Genomic DNA, 20,115 nt, shown 5'->3' with positions numbered 1-20,115 from the left:
ATGCAATTTATTCATAATTTCTCTTTGGCACATAACTTCCTTTTTCACACTTTGCAAGCAAAAATTATTCTTCATATGAAGAGCACCTATATTAATGTGTTTTGTTTGATTGATTCAGCTTCTTCTCACCAGATGGCTTTTGATGTTGAAATTCACTTTTAAATTATTTCCTAGTTCAGTTGTTATCACTTGTAAACTATTCTTATAATACAAAAATTATTTTATTATTGTTAATTTAAAATTACACGTCGTGATATAATTATATATATATATATAATGACGTGCTATTCTTTAAAATTGATAAAGTAAGAGTTTATTTTGTTTATAATAAAAAGTCATGATTATCTAGAAGTTTTCAGAAACAATACCATTCTTTAAAAAGTGTTTAAATATAGAACAAAACCATCTATTGAGAGATTATGAACCAATTATTTTTCCACTGTTTGCCCTCTTTGGGCAAAAATATAAAAGACTATCCACTGCAGTACAAACCTCTCTTTCTTCACTATCCTTTCTCCTTTGCTTCCTTCCTTAGCACGGGGGATCCTGCCAATGGGTGAGTAATATTTCGCTCTTTGCTCCCCACTGTCTTCTCACACGATTCTTCCCCTCACCATCACTTTAATTTAGTTAAGTCTTATGCTTCTCGTATATTTTTCTTAAAAATACTTCTTTTACATTGGCGTGTAATGAAAGATGTGAATAGATATTATATGGAAAGAAATAAAAGCTTAATTATCACTCAAAAGTTATAATAATAACTATGTTTTTAAAAATGTTTGAAAATGCAATTATGTAGAAATGGTTTTAATAGTTATTTATGATATATATTGATAGGTATGTGAAATACATTTAGTACATATGATAGACACCAGGTTCTATGTATTTTTGTAAGTAGAGCAAGCTTGCACTACGTATATATAGCTGACGAATGATCAAAGTATTTTGTTTGTTTGTTTTTCGTTTTATACGAGGAAAAAATTATCATTTGAATATGCTTTTATAAGCCCAATACTACTTTTTGAGTGTTATACTTAATGGTTATTTATCCGTTAAATGAGTGATTTTAAAGTGTCTGCAACTGTAGATACTTCTTATAACAGTTCGTTATTCTAGTTGGAAAAAATATTTTTTAAAACATAAATTACAATAAAATCGCTTTGGATATTACTATTATATAAATGATCAAACAGTTTTTAAGTAATAAACAATGTGTTTAAACCCAGTAATATTTCCAACATTTTATAAAGATCGTATTTAATCAATAATACTGATTTATTCAATGTATGATTGTTTTCGTTATTTTAAAAATAAAAAAAATATTTTTAATAAAGTGTAGTAAATGTTTACACTATACTTTTACATCCGTCATGAAACTCTTTTAGTTATTTTAATTCTCAAACTAATGCCATTTCCATAAATTGGAATTAACTGTTGAAGTTTGCAATGTGTTTATTTTCATTTCGTATTGACCAATGTTCTTCAAAATAATTTTTGATAGTTATTATTAATTCTCAATAAAGAATTGTAGTTGTTTAAAACAGCCATGACATATTTATAAAATAGCACGCTCTATTTAGTGGGATGAAATCCAAAAATTTTTTTCCATTAAGATTTTTACCCACTTTTCATCGCAGAAAATACATTTTCATATTTAGGATATCTTTATTTTTACGAAATATTTCTTTTTTTAGTTTTTTTATTACTATCCGGATTTATTGTTTCACTCTATTCGGGTTTCTAAGTGCTAGCATTATTTCGGAAAAAATAAACATCGAGTAATTTAATAACTATTTTTGAGGGACAATTTTGTCACTTATTTGAAAATTATTAATTTCTTCTGTTGCTGAATTTTCCTTTTTTATCATACCTTGTCGATTTGAAGCGTTTAACATTCTCACCTGTGTGGAAGTTCTGGTATTCTTTAATTCATTGTTTCCTCACAAATGAAACAACTTTTCAGTTTTAGACAACTCAAGAGAAAGTTATGAATACTACAATACCATTGATTTTTATGGTTGAATTGCAGTATAAAACCATGTTTCATTGTGTTTTTATACTAGTACTGTAAACAAAAAAATAAGAATAAATTGTAATTTTAAAATTCTTCACTTCAACAATACAAAGGATGTTTTAATGATACCAGTCATTATTATAAATAATCATCAGCTTGCTTTTAGTGCAGTTCAACTTCCAACTTTAGGTTAAATTTTGTTGGTATAACATTTTAAAAAATGAAAATTTCAAATTTATATCATATTTTAAAACCATTTATTCAATATGTATTTATTTATATACATATATCTATTTATTGACAAATAAAAAGTAAGCTCTGGGCTTTTGTGTTTAAATACTTTAATTTATTTTAACTTAGACAAAGAAGCATATTCTCATGATATGCTACAATTTAAATCGTTCATTTATATAAAAAAATAAAATAAATTATTGTAATGTAACAAACCTCCATAGAATTGTACTTCATATTTGAAGCGTTCTATCTATATCACATTATTACCTTATTAGGTTAAATAAAAATAATATTTTATTTATACTTAATCATGAATATTATTCATTAACTTTAATATTTTAAGAAGCTGAAGCTAAACGTCTTGTTAATCACAAATAAATGAGTAAAGTAAATGAAAGTAAATGTCATGTCAAAATAATTAAATGATCAATCATATTCAAATGATTTTCAGCTGTAATAAAAATGTTTGATAAAACTTTGTTTTATTATTACTTTCCTATACAGCAGTTTAAATTAATTTCCCAATTGTGCTTTCATAACTACATCAAGCTGTATTTTCTTTTTGTTGATTGATTGTTTGGAATTAAGCAGAAAGCTAGATAAGGGGTTAGCTATGCTCTACCCACCACGGGTATCGAAACCCAGTGCTTAGCGGTGTGAATCCGCAGACATATCGCTGTGTCACTCTCTAGGAGGGTTGTTTTTGTTGTTGTTCGTGTTATTTTACAATGTAGTACCTCAGGCATACAATGATGAAGGAAGAAGAAGCCAGCAGTTAATAATGGTTTCTATACATTAAAATTTTAGTTAAGATGAGGCTTGAGCCTACAAATAGCGATGGTTTCCTTAATAGAAAGATTCAGTTCGTCTTTCTGTCAAATCCTGGTCGATCTATAGCATTCTGGCATTTTTTCTGCAGCAAATAAACGAATTGGATCTTCTTATGAGTACAAACAAAAGAAAAACCACAGGTGTATTTAGCTTTAAATTTACTCACAACGACAGCTGTAAATTTGAGAATTTGTAACTTTATTTCGTACTTAAATTTAAATAGAAACAGAAGAATATTTTAAGAAGAAAATTTATTTTAATTTAAGTTTCTTATTTAATATTTCAAATAATATATTTTGTTAAAAAAAAAGTTTCGTTAAATTCCGTTAAAAATTGCTGTCTCAACTTTTGCTTAAATAAAGAAAAAATAGGTATTTAGGGTTTTCAATTATTTATATTCTTAGAATATAAAGGTCGTCTTTACCACAATTATGAAACTTAATAAACAAATGTTTGAAACGTTAGAGTTATTCGAAAGCTAATTTTCAACAAAAACTATTTTCAAGCAATGATACTGTAACCTTTGTTACAAACTTTAGTCTTATAAAACTTTTGTATCAAATTTAGACATAACTTGTTTTAAATGAACGATTTACAATTTAGAAATAATTAACAACATACAAAATCTAATCGTAATTTTATGCTGTTACATACTTAAAATAGTTTCGATTTAATCATTAATCAACTATTATGGTCTAAAGGGTGATATATAATAACAACGTCTTTGTTGGTGCAATTGCACCCAATAAGTCGTTTTATTTGATTATCGTGACACTGAAAAAGTTAGCGTTTTATATTATTGCGTTTTTGTTGAAACATAAATGCTACAAGATATTAACGAAAATGATATCTTATTGAAAAATGACAAACCCATTATATCAACTATGGCACAAGTAATATTGTTGTACAACAATAATCTAATTGTAGAATAACATAACTGCATTTAGTGAAAGCATCATCGCAGTTATATTAATACTGCTAGTTTTGTCAATTTCTGCTTTGGCAAAACCTGTTTTAAAATATTTTCACAAGTTTAAATGAATCAATTACAAAGAAATATAAAAAATAATCTAGCAATGAAAATACGGTCTGTTGTAGGAATTTTTCAATAAGATTGCCATTTTAGAGGTTATCGTAAGTTTGCTATTTTAGGTACCGTTGGTTTAGTTTTTTCTTTGTGATCTGAGTTACGTTTGATGTTTAAAACAATACTTTGTAATAATTATTGTTGTTAGTTACTTTTTATTAGTGCGATGACTGGCCCCGTGGTAGAGCTCTAGATTTTGGAGCTGGCAAGCCGGTTTCTAATCCTTGCTATACCACAAAATACTTCCCGTATTTTAAATTGTAGCTGCATTGTAAGATGGCGGTCGATCCATTAACTTAGATGGCAGGGTGTCGGGCGTTGATAACTGGTTTCCTTCTCTCAAGTTAGTAATTTAGATAAGTTGTAGCGACAGATAACCTTAGTAGTTTTGTTGTAAGAACAAACAACGTTTATCAGCTTTCTTTTTTAGGAATTTGCAACGTTTAAAAATAATGTATCATTACGTTCGTTTTCAGACAGTTACCAGTTTCTTACGGTCTTCCTTTTGACCCATATTGAGCTTATAAAGTTTCAAAACAATGTTTTGCAAAATCGATTTCATATTATTTCGGTTTGGCCTACGTTAATTTTATAATGTTTTAGATAAATGATTATCTTCGTTCGCTCTTGTTTAGTTACAAGTTTCCCCTAGTTTTCCTTTATCAATGTTTTGAGTTTTGGATCGCCGCTTTCTAAAAGTTTTTCTTTTGGGCTTTGTTGAAGTTATAAAGTTTAAGAAAGATGCTTAGTAAAATTCATTGTTAAATAATTGTTAGTTTCTTATAGTTTTAAGTTTACGAAGGTTAAAAGACAGATTTTATGCCTTTTGACATTATATTGAAAGTTGAACGTTTATAAACAGTATTTCGCAACATTCATTATTTCACTGTCTTAAATTTTAGCGCAATGTGGGTTTGTAAAGTTTAAGTACAGTGTTTCATGAAGTTTGATGTTGGAAAGCCATATTCTTGTTTAGTCTTTATTTACAAAGTTTGAAAACAGTACTTTGCGAAGTTCACTGTTAGATAGTAACCAGTTTCTTACAGATTTCGTTATGGTCTATGTTGAGTATTTCGCGAATTTCGTCGTTTAGTATTAACTGGTGCTTAAACGGTTTTCTTTTCTGCCTATGTTGATTTGCAATGTTTAAGAAGAACGTTTGGCAATGTTCATTGTTAGTCGTTACCGGTTATCTAAGGTCTTGTTCTGTGCTGAATTTTCAATGTTAAAAATGTCTTGTGAAACTTCTGTTGAATTATTATAAATTTCTTACAGCTTTTCTTTTAGCATACATAACATTTTTTATTCAGCGTTTAAGAAGAACCACGAAATATGTTGTTGGTCCCTTACTAGTTAGTTACAACTTTGTTATGTTTACAAAGTTTAACACGATATTTCCGAAAGTTTGTTTCTAAAATACTCATATTCTTACATTTTTAATTTTGGACAATTGAAAGCGACATCTTGCGAGGATGATTGTTGAACTATCACCAATTTCACAGTGTTTTTCTTTTGGCTTTAGTTGAGCGTATAGTTTTTAATAACAATGTTTACCAATGTTCGTTTTTAGACAGTTACTAATTTTTTACGTTTTGCTTTTGGCCAGATTTAAGTCTGCAACTATATGGTCGATGTTTGTCGTTCTGTAACATTTACTCCTTTCTTACAATTTTCTTCTTCGCTTATCTTAAATTGAAACGGTTAAAAATAAAGTCTCATGCAGTTCGTTCTCGTTCAACAATTAATTTATCAGTTTTCTTTTTCAGTTGTGTTGAGTTTGTAATACATAACACAATGTAGCGTAAGGTCCGTTGCTGAACATTCATCTGTTTCTTTCTGTTTTCCATTTGCTTTGAATTTTGAAAAATAAAGTGTACATTCTTACTTCGTGTATGTTAGTTAGTTTGAGAATGTGTTAAACGTTCATTCCAGTTTTTCTTAACCTAAATAAAAGTATTTTGCTTCAACAGTTAAGTTGTTTATTAAATTGACGAGATAAATACAGAAATCTCTTTAGGAATATAAGAAGAGAAATACGTTTAGAATTTCACTGGTTTCCTATTTTATGCTATTTTCAGCTGTAGTTTAAATTTCAGTAAAAAAAAAAAAAAAACTTTAATGCTTAGGTAATTCGAATCCTATCCACCCTTGTAACTTACATTTTCCAACAAATATTAGCTCATGATAAAGTGCCCCAAGTAAAATATGTTCATACGTGTAAGAATCTACGTGGAAACACTAGATCGTTGCTTACAAACCACAGTCGTTAAATTCATTCGTTAATAACCAACAACAATAACTATGATTGGGGTAATCATGTGATCAACGAAAACAAACAAACAAACAAAAAGATGTGGTTATTGTTATATTTTGGAAATATGTAGTGAATTTTAGTTTAAGAGTGTATAGTTCAACGTTGTTTAAAATAACGAAGTCAAGGTTAATTATAAGGTATACTAACAATGATAACTATATTCTATCAAAAAACCATTAATGATAAGGAAAAACGTGCTTAGCGTGAAATAAAAAGAGATTTGTAATTTGGTAAGAAAACAATAACTTACACTGAGGTTTGTATTTTAACACTGATAATAACAATAAGTTTATTAGTATGAAACTAATAACACAATAACCATTTAAAAAGTGGTAATAACTCATTGTCTTGGAATAATTATTATTAGAATGGACGTATTTTGACAATAATTACTCGAAGAGCATAAGCTAATAATTAGCTCCCTTTCTGGCAAAATAATTATAACTCAATTAGCACAAACTATCCTTCAATAGAACAAAAGTAATCTTGTATGCCAGATGAACTTTATCTGTATATGTTGTATTGGTAATATATTTTGTTGCTGAACTGTGTAAGTAGAATCCTAGGTTAGAAATACGGTTGTTTGAAAACAAAATAGAAAATTCGGAATTTAAATTTGGCCAGTTCATGTTTGGATCCGTTTCTTTTTTATACAGTAAGTTTACATCGCAATATGATAGACTGGTTGTGCGTATTGAAACATATCTATAACGTTAAATGTAAATTAACAGAATATTACGCGATTTGTGAAGGTATGAATTGCAAGTGTGTGAGATACATTAGCGTTACAAGATTAATTGTTTCAATTGAAAATTTGTGGTTTTTTTTCTTTAAACTACAGTAAAGTTAGGGCTGTCATAAAGGTATTTAACATTACGTATTGTAAACGTGTGCATCTTTCACTTCTAACTTGATAAAACGACTAATTACCCAGGCCTGCGATGGTTTTATTGCATTAAAACTGTTATGTCCTACAGTAATTCGTGTATGCTGAATCCCAAAATGATATCAGTTTGTGTTCGTCAATTACAGTTTTTCACGAAACGCCATATGCACTTTTACATAAGTGAACCACTTTCATTGAAATCGCGTCACGTTTTGTTATGCTTAAAATGTTGACAACTACTGGCTACAGATTTCTCTAGACTAATCGCGACCTTAGAGTCTTAACGATCTTTCTAGAACCAAAAATAGTAATAAAAAATGATAATTCGATTTAGGCAAGTTTTTCTTCCCGATTTTTTAAAAATACTTACGTGACAGAAATTAATGAATATCATTTTCGAAATATGAGTGGCTGAATTATAGAAAATCCTTTATTAAAAACCAAAACAACGTGTATCAAGTTTAAATTCGCAGGCCTGTGTTATTTACGTACACGAAAGAAGAAAAAGGCAAAGTCTTAAGTGTGAAACTGTTCTTTTGTCGTGATTTCTGTGTGACAAATTTAACATTTTGTTTATTGTTGTATAACAGTCATATTAGCTTGAATTCGTTCGAATCATGACGTAATACATGAAGCTGTAAATACCTACCTTAAAATGTTTCGATATAGGAATGGTTTTCGTGTAACAATAAGAATGTTTTGTTGAAAATATTTTTATGGTATCACGTCATAATTTGATTGTTTTAGGTAACAAACATATTTGTTAATACAATGTAAGTTAAGTAATATAAAACAATTACTGAATACAAGTTTATAAAATAAAAAGTGCTTTTGTTACTATGTTGTGATTTCTTAACTTTGAGTAAATCTAGCGAGAACGTTGAAGTCACTTTGAAGCCTATAAAAGTGATTTAGGCTTAAAATACTAACCAATATGATTCCTTCCAGCGAGGGTGTAGAGAAGTGCCAGCAGTGGTCAGACAACACCACTCAGCAGATAGACTTAGCGCTAAATATATTTTTTATGGTCTACTTTTTTATACGTGTAAGTATACGAGTGTTTTTGTTTTACATATTTAGATAATGTATATGTTTGCTGACTTTAATTATTTTTCAATAAGTAGCTTTGGAAAATAAATCATTAGAAACAAAATCTTCTTTAACACATTTTACTTATTTAACAATTTTATGTTTATTTTAGTTAACATGCAAAACTACATAACTAAGTTCTTAACATGCATACAATTATTTCGGGTGTTATATAGTTTGAGAAATTCTACACATTTTCTCTTTAATGTAATGATTTAATCGTTTGGCATAATTTCATGTATTGATTTGTTTACAATTTACTCAATATACTAGCCCGGCATGCCCAGGTGGGTTAAGGCGTTCGACTCGTAATCTGAGGGTTGCGGGTTCGAATCCCCGTCGCACCAAACATGCTCGCCCTTTCAGCCGCGGGGGCGTTATAATGTGACGATCAATCCCATTATTCGTTGGTAAAAGAGTAGCCCAAGAGTTGGCGGTGGGTGATGATGATTAGCTGCTTTCTCTATAGTCTTACACTGCTAAATTAGGGATGGCTAGCGCAGATAGCCATCGCGTATCTTTGCTCAAATTTCAAAAAAACAAACAAACTCAGTATACTGTCAGCTTAGGTCTTTCCCTCATTCGTGAATTCCTAAAAATGGACGACCTCCTGTGGTGATTCTGTTCTCTATAAACACAGTAAATGATTAAAATAATAAGCGACGTAATTTATAAAGTACAAATGGATACAGTAGCGTATGAAATGACTTTACAATATATTCCAGTAAGATTTCATCAGTATTTGAAAAGAATATTCTCATGAGAAACAGAATAATATATCAAATTTATCCCAGGACCCAAGAGCTTCCAGGGCCCTAAAGTGAACCCTGAAAGTCGGTCGTAATGCGTGCGCTTATAATGTATATTCTCTCGATTCGCTCTGTCGGATAAACTATGCCCCAACTTTTAATCTGCCTCCTACACCTCTGGCATAAATAGAACAGAATATATGAATATTTAGTCTTACTGAGCGACCCAAGTATCACACACTTCGGTTATAAATTAGGCCCAAACCACATATGTTAGTTTCACGATTCTATCCCTTTAAAATTAATATAATAATTCTTTATATTCGTTATACTAACTTAATAATAAACTGAGAGTCAACGATTTATAACCATAATTAATTTTTTTTTGGGGAGACATCATACTACATGTGTCAAAACATATGACATATATGTATATATATCCAAAAAATAAAACCACCTTTTATGCTTACGAATAGTTGTCTGTCGATTTATTATTAGTTCGTTGTACTCTGAAATGCCAGTTATGATTATCACAGTTATTTTATTTTAGAACACAGAAAGTATTAATGCATCTGTGGTAGAGTCAACGGAGGTTTATAAGAATGTACTTATAAACAAATAGTCTGCTTTGTTTTTTTATGACGATTATGTTTTCGGTTTTCAGCCAGTGTCTTTTTTTCCATTAACAAAAGAAGAAATTACTGACGTCATGCTTCTCTCTTATCGAAACTACTAGCTCTGTCACTGAATGAGAAGTAATATAAACACAACTTCCATAATTGAAATTGATAATACCCTAAGGCCCTCGACAGGTGGCTATGTCTTCTTCAGCCACAAAGACAAACTGGTGAAATGGAGTATGGATACATATAGTTACATGGGTGTAGGCCAGAGTTAGGTATTAGTTATATCAGGTTGTATCATAATTAGGTATTTGCTACACGGGTGCGAGTGTTCAGTAGGATGTTTACTTCGTGATAAAATCATAACGTGAAACGCAGAAGAATTAAACATTTTTCACAGAGCACTGACTGTTTCTCTTCGTAAAAAAAATATTTTTACTCTTCAGCGTGATATACGCTACCTGAATTATTCAGGGTTGACACCAGTTACACATTTTACGGAACCCTTCCTTATTCAGTAGTTTGGTTTGTTTTGAATTTCGCGCAAAGCTACACGAGGGCTATCTGCGCTAGCCGTCCATAATTTAGCACTGTAAGACTAGAGGGAAGGCAGCTAGTTATCACCACTCACCGCCAACTCTTGGCCTACTCTTTTACCAACGAATAGTGGGATTGACTGTTACATTATAACACCACTCCCACGGCTGAAAGGGCAAGCATGTTTAATGTGACAGGGATTCGAACCCGTGACCCTCGGATTACGAGTCGAGTGCCTTAACCATCTGGCCATGCCGGGCCTATTCAGTAGTAAAATGCAGTTTTCAGGTTCAAATATAAACAGAAAACGATTTGTTTTACTTGTTTCGTCTAGGGCACATCACCATTTTCAAATAAAAACTTTAGTGTTATGACTTGACACAAACGCTTGAAACTATCACTAAAAAAAGTGTTTTTTATTTAAAATCTGTTCAAGAGGCAATCACTTGTGGAAGAAAAATAAAGACAGATAAATCTGTTACCTAAATTGCGATAAAAGTTCAGTAGATGTTTGATGGCTGTTTATTCTAGGCCTCTTTTAAAGGATTAGAAATACCTTCTTAACCCGTAGGATAACGTAAAAACAATGTTTAAACAAATCAGTTGCGTCGAAAAATAGAAAATTTATGTAAAAATAATTTGAGCCTCTTTCTCTAATACAACGATAAATCTAAAGGGAGTCTCTTCAAAGGATATAGGTGTTCAAAATAGAATGTGTATTTCAGAATATAAGTAGTTTATAAAACTAATTTTATTATTAAAGTGGTACTAAGTGATCGCACGTTTTGGTTGGTTAACTCTTTTGCTACCAGACGTTTGATATTTCCAGAAACCAGAGAAACGTTGGAAATTCGAAGAAAGGTTAAAAGTTTGATATTTAATTGAATTGTTCTATACCTTATTAAAGAAGGTTCTTAGATATCATGGATAATTGAATTCAATGTGAAATACCACACTCATATGGCCGTTTGGAATAGAAATAGCGGGTTTACCTAATTGTAAATAAGAAGTTAGGATTTTAAAATTGTTCATATTTCTACCATAGTGTATAATATTTAGAACAAACGTTGGAGACGCCAGGAATTGTCGTAGAGTGTAATAAACATGTACTAACATCGGTATCAGTAAACGCCTACAGTACAATTGAATATGGTTGTTTGTATGTATCAGTTATAGTGCAAGCCATATTGCATACGTATTACTTACGGTGACTGGTAAGTCACAAAGGCTCCCGAAACTTTATATTATACACAAGGCAGAATTTAGAGATTAGACTGATGCAGTGTCTGACATAAATTAATCATTTATTTGGACATATTTAAACTTCATATCAGTTTAATATGACGTGAAATCATCTGCCTTTGACCCAACATTGTGCCATCATTTAGTGAAACCATCTATTGTTTATCCAAAATGTTCCACGTGCTTAGGTAATATTTTGGAATGTTTTAGGAAGAGCTTTTACCGGATTTATCGAATCAAATGTTGGTTGATATTGTAATCCTATTCATTTTCTAAGTATTGTGATGTATTACATCAAAACTGTTTTCTTTTAATAATAATAAAACATTGATACGTAAAAGTACAGAAGTGTTAAAACATGTCACAATACTGGAGGTCTTTACTTCCTGTCAACCTATAATTGAACAATAAATAGTGTTATTTTTACTGTATAACATTTACGCTCAAATAAAGCATATTTTTCAAAATATGAGAGTATCGATACATTTGAACTCATTAGAAAACAGTTCATATTGAATGTGTTAACAATATCAAAATTTCTGTCATCTTGAACTGAATTACAAAACTGAGTTTTAATGCCTGTAAGAGATGTAAGCTCGATTGTTCAATGAAATAATGATATTCGGTGGCTTAGCCATCAGTTAGAAGGTGGACACTCAATAAGAACTAATGATCCTAGAGATATTGTTTGATAAAGAGCTAACGCCCTGTTACTCCTGTTTGATAAAGACAACTTTATAAATCTGTTATACGAACATAAAAAAGAAATATTTCAAACCAGGAACACGGCTGTTTAGATTAAACCTAGATTGATACGTTTGATCAAAATGAGAACCTTTTTATAAAACATATAAAAACAGATGGCAAATAAACAAAAAGACAAATATCTAGATAAATGGATAGATTTTCAAGCTTCAAGCAACTTATTTCAAGAGGTTATTGACAATTTCTCAGCTCCAGTTGGGCGAGGAAGAAACGAACAGAAGTTAGCCTTAGACAAATGTAATTAACAAACCTGTATCTTCCAGTTTATAGCTGCGAGCGACAAGCTGTGGTTCATGCTCGAACTGTATTCTTTTGTTGACTACTTCACCATTCCGCCGTCCTTTGTCTCTATTTATCTCGACCGCACATGGATAGGTAAGTATTGGTTTACTTCTATCACTGAAGGTATATTTTAAGTTAAGCAACACAAAACAATGTAAAGAAGTAATTTAGTTACCGTCTTCTTTTCTCAACTGACACACGTAGAAAGAAAGAAAATATTTAGCCAGTGCATTAGGAATTATTTATAAGAGTCTTTCTGCGTATTTAAGATCTTAATTCCAATCAGCGAAGTTCTCGAACGAAGGAATCGGTTTCTAACTTTAAGCCGGATTTGTCACTCAAATTATTACTCCGACTTTCAGTGACCGCAATATTCATTATTTCGGCTTCAAATTATTTCTTCTTACGCAATTCAGTTTATATTTATGTAAGTTTCTTATACTGGCAAAATTTGTTTAGTATAAGGACAGTCTTTACGTGATGTAAACAACATCAAAGTAATCGTTAAGTAAAATGACTCTGCAAAACACTTGACATAGTAATATTTTTCCAGTCCTCAAACAGTCTTACACGGATTGTGAGCCAATCCGAATTGGCATGTGCATCATATGAAAACAAAAAGTTTAATAAACTCTCTAAAATTTAATTATGATATTATAAGTCGCAATACACTTGATGTTTTTGAGTGGGTTTAAACTCGTTTTACAGTAATTAGCGTGCATTTGCACTTTTTTTCAGTTGACAGTTTACATTATTTTAGTACTGTGGTTTCTAATTAATCTAAGATTTCTCAACAAATGCTTCCTAGTTTTTTGTGCTTAACTAACGAAACAAAACAATGTTACCTTCTTAAAAGTGTTTATTTAGTTTATTTAAAGAACCACTAGTTGTATCGTGTTTGTTTTATTGTATTTTAAACTGTCATTCTAAAAATCTGTGATTCGTTCTACATAATTCCTTTAACAACTTAATAATAGCATTTTTGTTTAACAGGGTAAACGTGGCTCTTTCAGTACTCAACAACAAAATGTTTCCCTCGCATGAAAAACATAAACCCGTTAAGTACGTTTTATCCCACGTTAGATGTTACTACGTTTGTTACAGATATTCAAGGAAAGGCTAACAACTAGCCGTCCCAAATTTTGAGCTAATAGACAAGTGGGAGGGCAAATATTTTGCAGCGTCCACCGCCAACTATTTAGCAATTCTAATCGACTAGTGGTATTTGATAGTCGCTCTTAAAGTAACGCATCAATAGTGTCAAAGTGTAAATCACCATTTTCTGACAACGAGAATCAAACCGCAGACACTTGGACACATAATCAAAGAAACTTATCCGTTAAATCACGTCCAGTCGTAGGATATCGCTAAAAATTAAATGTTAACATATTATAACGTAATAAAAACTACAATATTATTAAATTAGAATACAACTCAAGCTCTAATAGTAACTCATTGAAGTGCGTGATGATAAAGTTCAGTATTAATACATCGGTATGATATTAAAGTTCCAATATTAATACAATAGGATGATACTGAACTTTTAATATATGTTCAGTTTTCTCAACTTAATGAATAGAGCTAATAGCAAAAAAAAGAAGATAAAATAACGTAAGACTTTTCCTATTTCTTTCTTAACATAAACGTTAAGTTTTTATATAAAAATTACGGAGTTCAACTGCGGTACAAATTGTACAACTATTACAGTGAGACCTTTAAAAGTTGCTACATTTATAAACACGACCGTAAACTGTGGTACACACTGAGTTATCAGAAAATAGACAATAATTTAATAACAGCACGTGCAGGCACTGAGAGTTTTTTTTAACATTTTATTTTACATATTTAACGTATATGTTCTTAGATAACTAAGACATCATCTTTTATTTATAGAAAACTAATAAACCATTAAATAATAACATCATAATCTCGTATCTTTATTAATATAAATGTGATTAGCTATAATTACATAGTCTTGTCTTGTATATAGCAACATGTTTAAAGCAAAGCGTTCAATAAAAATTTGAATAGGAAAACAGTTCATTGTTTTCCGATTAACGTAATATACATATTTAAAAGATTCCCTTGTCACTCTTAAATTTTTTTCTCAGGTGACACCTTAGAATGGTTTGAATGAAAGACTGTCTTTGGAGTCGCACTTTAAAAGTGTAGTACGAGGTCTGTTCAAAAAATACGCGGACTGACGTCATAAAACAAAATGTACTTTATTTAGAAGTTACAGGTCTGGGACCCCTTCAAAGTACTCTCCTCCCCAACGGTGTTTCCACTTGTTGAAACAGTCCTGGTACGCTTCTTTTGTAATGTCCTCCAGCTCCTTCGTCGCATTTGCCTTAATCTCGGGAATCGTCTCAAATCTTCTTCCTTTCAAGGGTCTTTTGTGTTTGGAGAACAAGAAAAGATCGCAAGGAGCAAGGTCAGGTGAGTAGGGGGGGTGGGGAAGAACAGTGATCGAGTGTTTGCCCAAAAACTCACGAGTTCTGAGGGCCGAATTTCGCAGCAACGCGGTGCATCTTCAATTTCTTCGGTCAAAATCTCGTAACAAGATCCAACTGATATCCCACACTCTTCAGCAAGCTCTCTGACAGTCAGACGTCGATTTGCCCGCACCAGAGTGTTGATTTTGTCGACGTGTGAGTCGTCAGTTGACGTGGAAGGACGTCCAGGATGCTCATCATTTTCAATGGACTGTCGACCATCCTTAAAACGTTCATGCCACTTGAAACATGCCGTACGCTTCATAACAACATCACCGTAAGCCGTGTTAAGCATAACAAAAGTTTCAGTCGCAGATTTTCCAAGTTTAACACAAAATTTCACAGCAATTCGTTGCTTCTTCAGGTCATTCATTCTAAAATCCGCCAAACGAAAAAATCGCACTTCACTTGAAACCGCGTAGCTAATACATAAATGAAGATATCTGCAATCGGGAAATGGCGTCGTAATCAGCTGATCTGTGCGAACCTAGCGACATCAAGCGGATTCCACTGGAACCAACTGGAGCCGCGCAATTCAAACAGTCCGCGTAATTTTTTGAACAGCCCTCGTATTCTGTTCAACTAAGGACTAACTTAGCATTCTAAAGTCATCTAGCGCTTGACATTAAGTCGTTTGACGAGAGTCTCTTGATCAAATTTTTCCTGAAAATTATGCTAACTCATAAATAAAAATAACAATTTCATTTGCATTTTGTTCTTGGTCTACCTGGATATGCATTTCTATGGATTCATCTCGTTTTTCATTTTTCATATTTCTTTATTAGGTATTCAGATACGAAAGACGAATATCTGTATCTACAACGATACAAAATATCACCATTTTTAGACAGTGTATTTTTGTCCCATTTTTGTGATGATACCAAAATTGTATATTAGTGCAATTATTGTGCTGGTGGTTTAAACTGGTTATATATACATTTCAATTATCCATTTTGGACAACAAAGTACGTTCAAGTAGTACACATTATTACTATTGTTCTCTGTTATAGTCTATCTGATTTTTACAATGAATTAATTATTTGGCTTTATTCTCTTCTCCAGGTCTAAGATTTTTGAGGGCGCTCCGATTGATCTCGGTGCCCGATATTCTGCAGTATTTGAACGTGCTCAAGACCAGCAGCACAATTCGATTGGCTCAGCTGGTTTCCATAGTGATCAGTGTGTGGCTTACAGCAGCTGGAATCATCCATTTAGTAGGTTGAAATTACAATACATCATTACCTTTATAAAAGCTGAATCCATGCGTTTACTAACGTCTCAAACAATGTATCTATGTAGACTGATTCCAAGAGTTTACGTATACTTCAAATTATATCCTTATGCAGAATGAATCTCACTAATCAGGTATCTTGGAAACAGTACATTCATATAGGTCGAATCCAGTGATTCACGTCTTCTTCAAATATTACATTTATCCGCATTGAATCCAAGCCTTTAAGAATCCTTCAAATAATTTTATATAGGTAGTATTCGCATATTTGCAGAACTAAAAATAGGTAACCATGGTTTTAATGTCGATACCTCGGATTAAATTGGAAGAAAAATTATTATTACTGCAATTGGTCTGTTGCGGTGGATTTTGACAACAATTTCTTGAATTGGAAAAACAAATATTTTTTTCATGGAAGACATCTTACTACTTTAGGAAGGTTAGATATAACTCATATTCATTTACATTTACAATATTCCAAAGCAAGGTTCATAAAACATTTAGTTAAGACGTCTATACTAAGAGCTATAAACGTAGCTTTCCAGTGTTAATACAACAGTACAAGTATGAGCCATTCTTTGTAGTTTTCACGGTTTAAAAGTGTCTTAGGAAGCTAATTCTGTTTTACCTAAAGCGTTTAAAATGTGTCATTGCTCTAGTTCGAGAACACTGGAAGTAGATTGGTTTGTGCCAGATTGTTTACTTATAAATTAGTCTTCCAGTTGAAGTGCATTTAAAAGATGAAGACTATCGGTATTACGTTCTATATTTGTTTGGATTTATCAGAAGTTAGAGCTCTAGTTTTAGGGTTGCGTAATGATATTCAGTTGTATTGGTAGGTTTGAACTAACCATCCTATATGCTCAGTAAGAAGGTTTAATAACTGTAAATTGTGACTGACTAGCTTATAGACTTAAAGAACCGTCCCTCTTAAACTGGCCATTTTGTATGCTCAATAAGAAAGCTTAATTAACTGTCGGCTTAGACTGTAGACTGGCCTGTTTTCGGTTTAAAAATTATCGATTTACACTGATCAGCTTGTATGCTTGAAAAATGTAAGATGTCATTTGGTAAGTTTTGAGGTTTATCTATGGCCGTCCTTCCCATAAAAGAGTCCATTGTAAAATTTATGTATGTTTTGCTTCAGAAGTACACATTTTATTGTAAACGGTGAGTTGATGATAGATTTTGTTCTGCAAATCTTAAAACTGTAAAAAATAATCACTGTTTGGCTCTTGTATCTTCAATGACATCTTTTTCATCGTCTTAGAACTTCGCGCAAAATTTTACAAGGCTATAGAGAAGGCAGTTAGTTAACAGTCTCTACTGCTAACATTTGACTACATTTGTCTGATTGTATAGTAAGATTTGATGATCACTTTTAATTTACCGACGACCCCACAATATGGACGCCTCTCTGCGACAAGTGTTGGTGAACGAGAAATTATGGGATTCACATTTCGACAATACTAGTCATTAGATCATGTCTTGCAATCTTACAATATAATATTAACTGAAATGTTTCGTTCAACAGTTTGGTATTATAGAATAAAATGATGCATGATGAATATGTGCATTTTGATTTGCTCAGATTTTTTTAACTTAATTCTAATTTATACAATTAAAACTTTCCACTTAAATGTACAGTATAGTCATTTTGAGAATAATGTTTTTGTTTCTTTTCAAAGGATGTAACATTTCAGTCCAGACATCAAAAGTCAAATCACGATTAAAATTGATACACTAATTAAATCTTAAAATTAATGTTGAAAATGGATCTAAATTTGAGTTTACATTTTAAGTCCTGAAAAACCAATGAAAATGGACCTGCCACTTGAGATGAGGAATAGCTTGAAACAGTATTAAAATACATGTATCGCTTGAGTTAATGCGTTAAAAATTGAAATGAAAATATATGAGCGTTTTAACTGAGGCGTTAAAGATGAAACGTTTCTTTAAAGGTTGTACCATTTGAGCTCCCATATAAAAATGTTAAACAATTTTGAAGACGAAAGTACAATTTCTCTTAATATATTCAAATATAACACACAATTTAACGATAAATAAAACTAACTTTTTCTAAATAAAAACCAAGAAAATGTAGATTATATTTGATAATATGTTAAAAGTTTTGAGGTTATGACATCACACTTAAGGTTTTATTGTTTGTCTGTCAAGGAAAAAACTATTAGTAATATTTTATTTAAAATAAAATTTAATCTATCATTTTAGTAAAAACATCATAAAACTTAAGAACATACTAAAAATGGATGAATCATATGGATCGAAGTATCAATGTTTGTAACAATGATGAAAATTAATGTAAACCATTTGCGTTAACGCATTAAAACTCGAAACAATAATAAAATTGGATGCTTTGTTTTTCAAAACTTATAATATTAAATATGTATTTACTGCGTGATTTAAGAAACTGAAGCTTGAAATAAGAATAAAAATATAGCCTCTGAATTAATGAAGTGTTACTAAAGTTTATATGCCATTTTAGAGAAAGCACTCAAGCCTGAACAATATTGATACAGATGTACCATGTGGGTTTAGACGTTAAATCTTGAAATAATACTGAATATGGATGTATCAGACGAATCAAAACATTTAATTTTTAATCACATTTGAAAGTGTATACGCACCTAATGAAAGAACATTTAGATTTACATTACAATTTTTGTTTTATCTTTTCGGTTTATTTTGAAAAGAAAAAAATAATTAGGATAACTTTAAAAGCAAAATTCACGTCACTAAGAAACATTGTCATGTGCTCTTTTTAAAATAAGTATCGCAGATCGTGTTATGTTTGGGGAAATATCAAGTTTGTTCATGTTATTTGTGTATTTAATACCGTTAAGGTCGCTGACTGAGTAAACCTTGTGTCTTTCTTTCAGCTGGAAAACTCTGGAGACCCTTTAGAGTTCGACAACCCACACAACCTATCCTACTGGGAATGTGTGTATTTTCTCATAGTGACAATGTCAACAGTGGGTTATGGTGATATTTACTGCGAGACTACCCTTGGAAGAACTTTTATTGTTTTATTCATTTTAGTGGGTCTGGTGAGTTTGATATCTCCTCTCAACTGTTACAGTGTCTCAAAAAGTCACGGACCAGATATATAATACTTTCGTTAAAATACTTATTAAATAAATGTTAGTTTCTGAATGGAAATAAAAACTCGTGTATTTTCGCAGTACTTAGTCCTCTATGTATTCAGATATATCTTATTTAAAAAACAACAACTACTTTTCGATTCAGTTATTCTTTCTCAAATTCCGAATGTCTTGACACTAAACGAAATGACGAAACGGTATGGAAGGATATTAATAAAAACTTTAGCTTTAGCTAACATTTCGTAACAAAATAACTTTTACTAATAAAGACTCAAATATGTGGTTCTATGATTCCTTTTGTTACCTACCAGGAAAAAATCTAATAATAATCTTTTCCTTTTAAATATTTATTACTGGTGATATATTAAATACAACCATTCTTTAATATTCGTGTTTATTCGTTGTATATCTAAACTTTCATTTTAAATATTTTACCGCAGAGGCTCTTCCAGTCAAGAAGTAATAAGCACTTTGTGTACTCGGAGAATATAGATCTTTCTAGCAAAGTTATCAATGTTTGTCACCAGGATTTAAAATATTGAAGTATTAGTAATATGTAACGCTGCTGATGTGAATTTTGTTCGCAGTATTGAGCCATGTAATATTGACCGAGT

General features: G+C 31.2%; 1 protein-coding gene across 1 annotated transcript in view; it reads left to right on the top strand.

The window, feature by feature from the left end:
• LOC143229545 (calcium-activated potassium channel slowpoke-like) overlaps positions 1-20,115 on the top strand; it is a 162,627-nt gene that overhangs the window by 72,127 nt on the left and 70,385 nt on the right. Inside the window, exons 3-7 of the mRNA XM_076462028.1 lie at positions 536-556; positions 8,315-8,411; positions 12,635-12,746; positions 16,211-16,362; positions 19,280-19,447. Coding sequence (XP_076318143.1) covers positions 536-556; positions 8,315-8,411; positions 12,635-12,746; positions 16,211-16,362; positions 19,280-19,447 — 550 coding nt within the window. The remainder of the gene's footprint in view (positions 1-535; positions 557-8,314; positions 8,412-12,634; positions 12,747-16,210; positions 16,363-19,279; positions 19,448-20,115) is intronic.

The sequence above is a fragment of the Tachypleus tridentatus genome, chromosome 10, assembly GCF_004210375.1.
Source record: "Tachypleus tridentatus isolate NWPU-2018 chromosome 10, ASM421037v1, whole genome shotgun sequence".
NCBI classification, from domain to species: domain Eukaryota; kingdom Metazoa; phylum Arthropoda; class Merostomata; order Xiphosura; family Limulidae; genus Tachypleus; species Tachypleus tridentatus.
The sequence above is the reverse complement of the archived record's forward strand: the minus strand, read 5'-3'. Positions and strand labels throughout refer to the sequence as shown.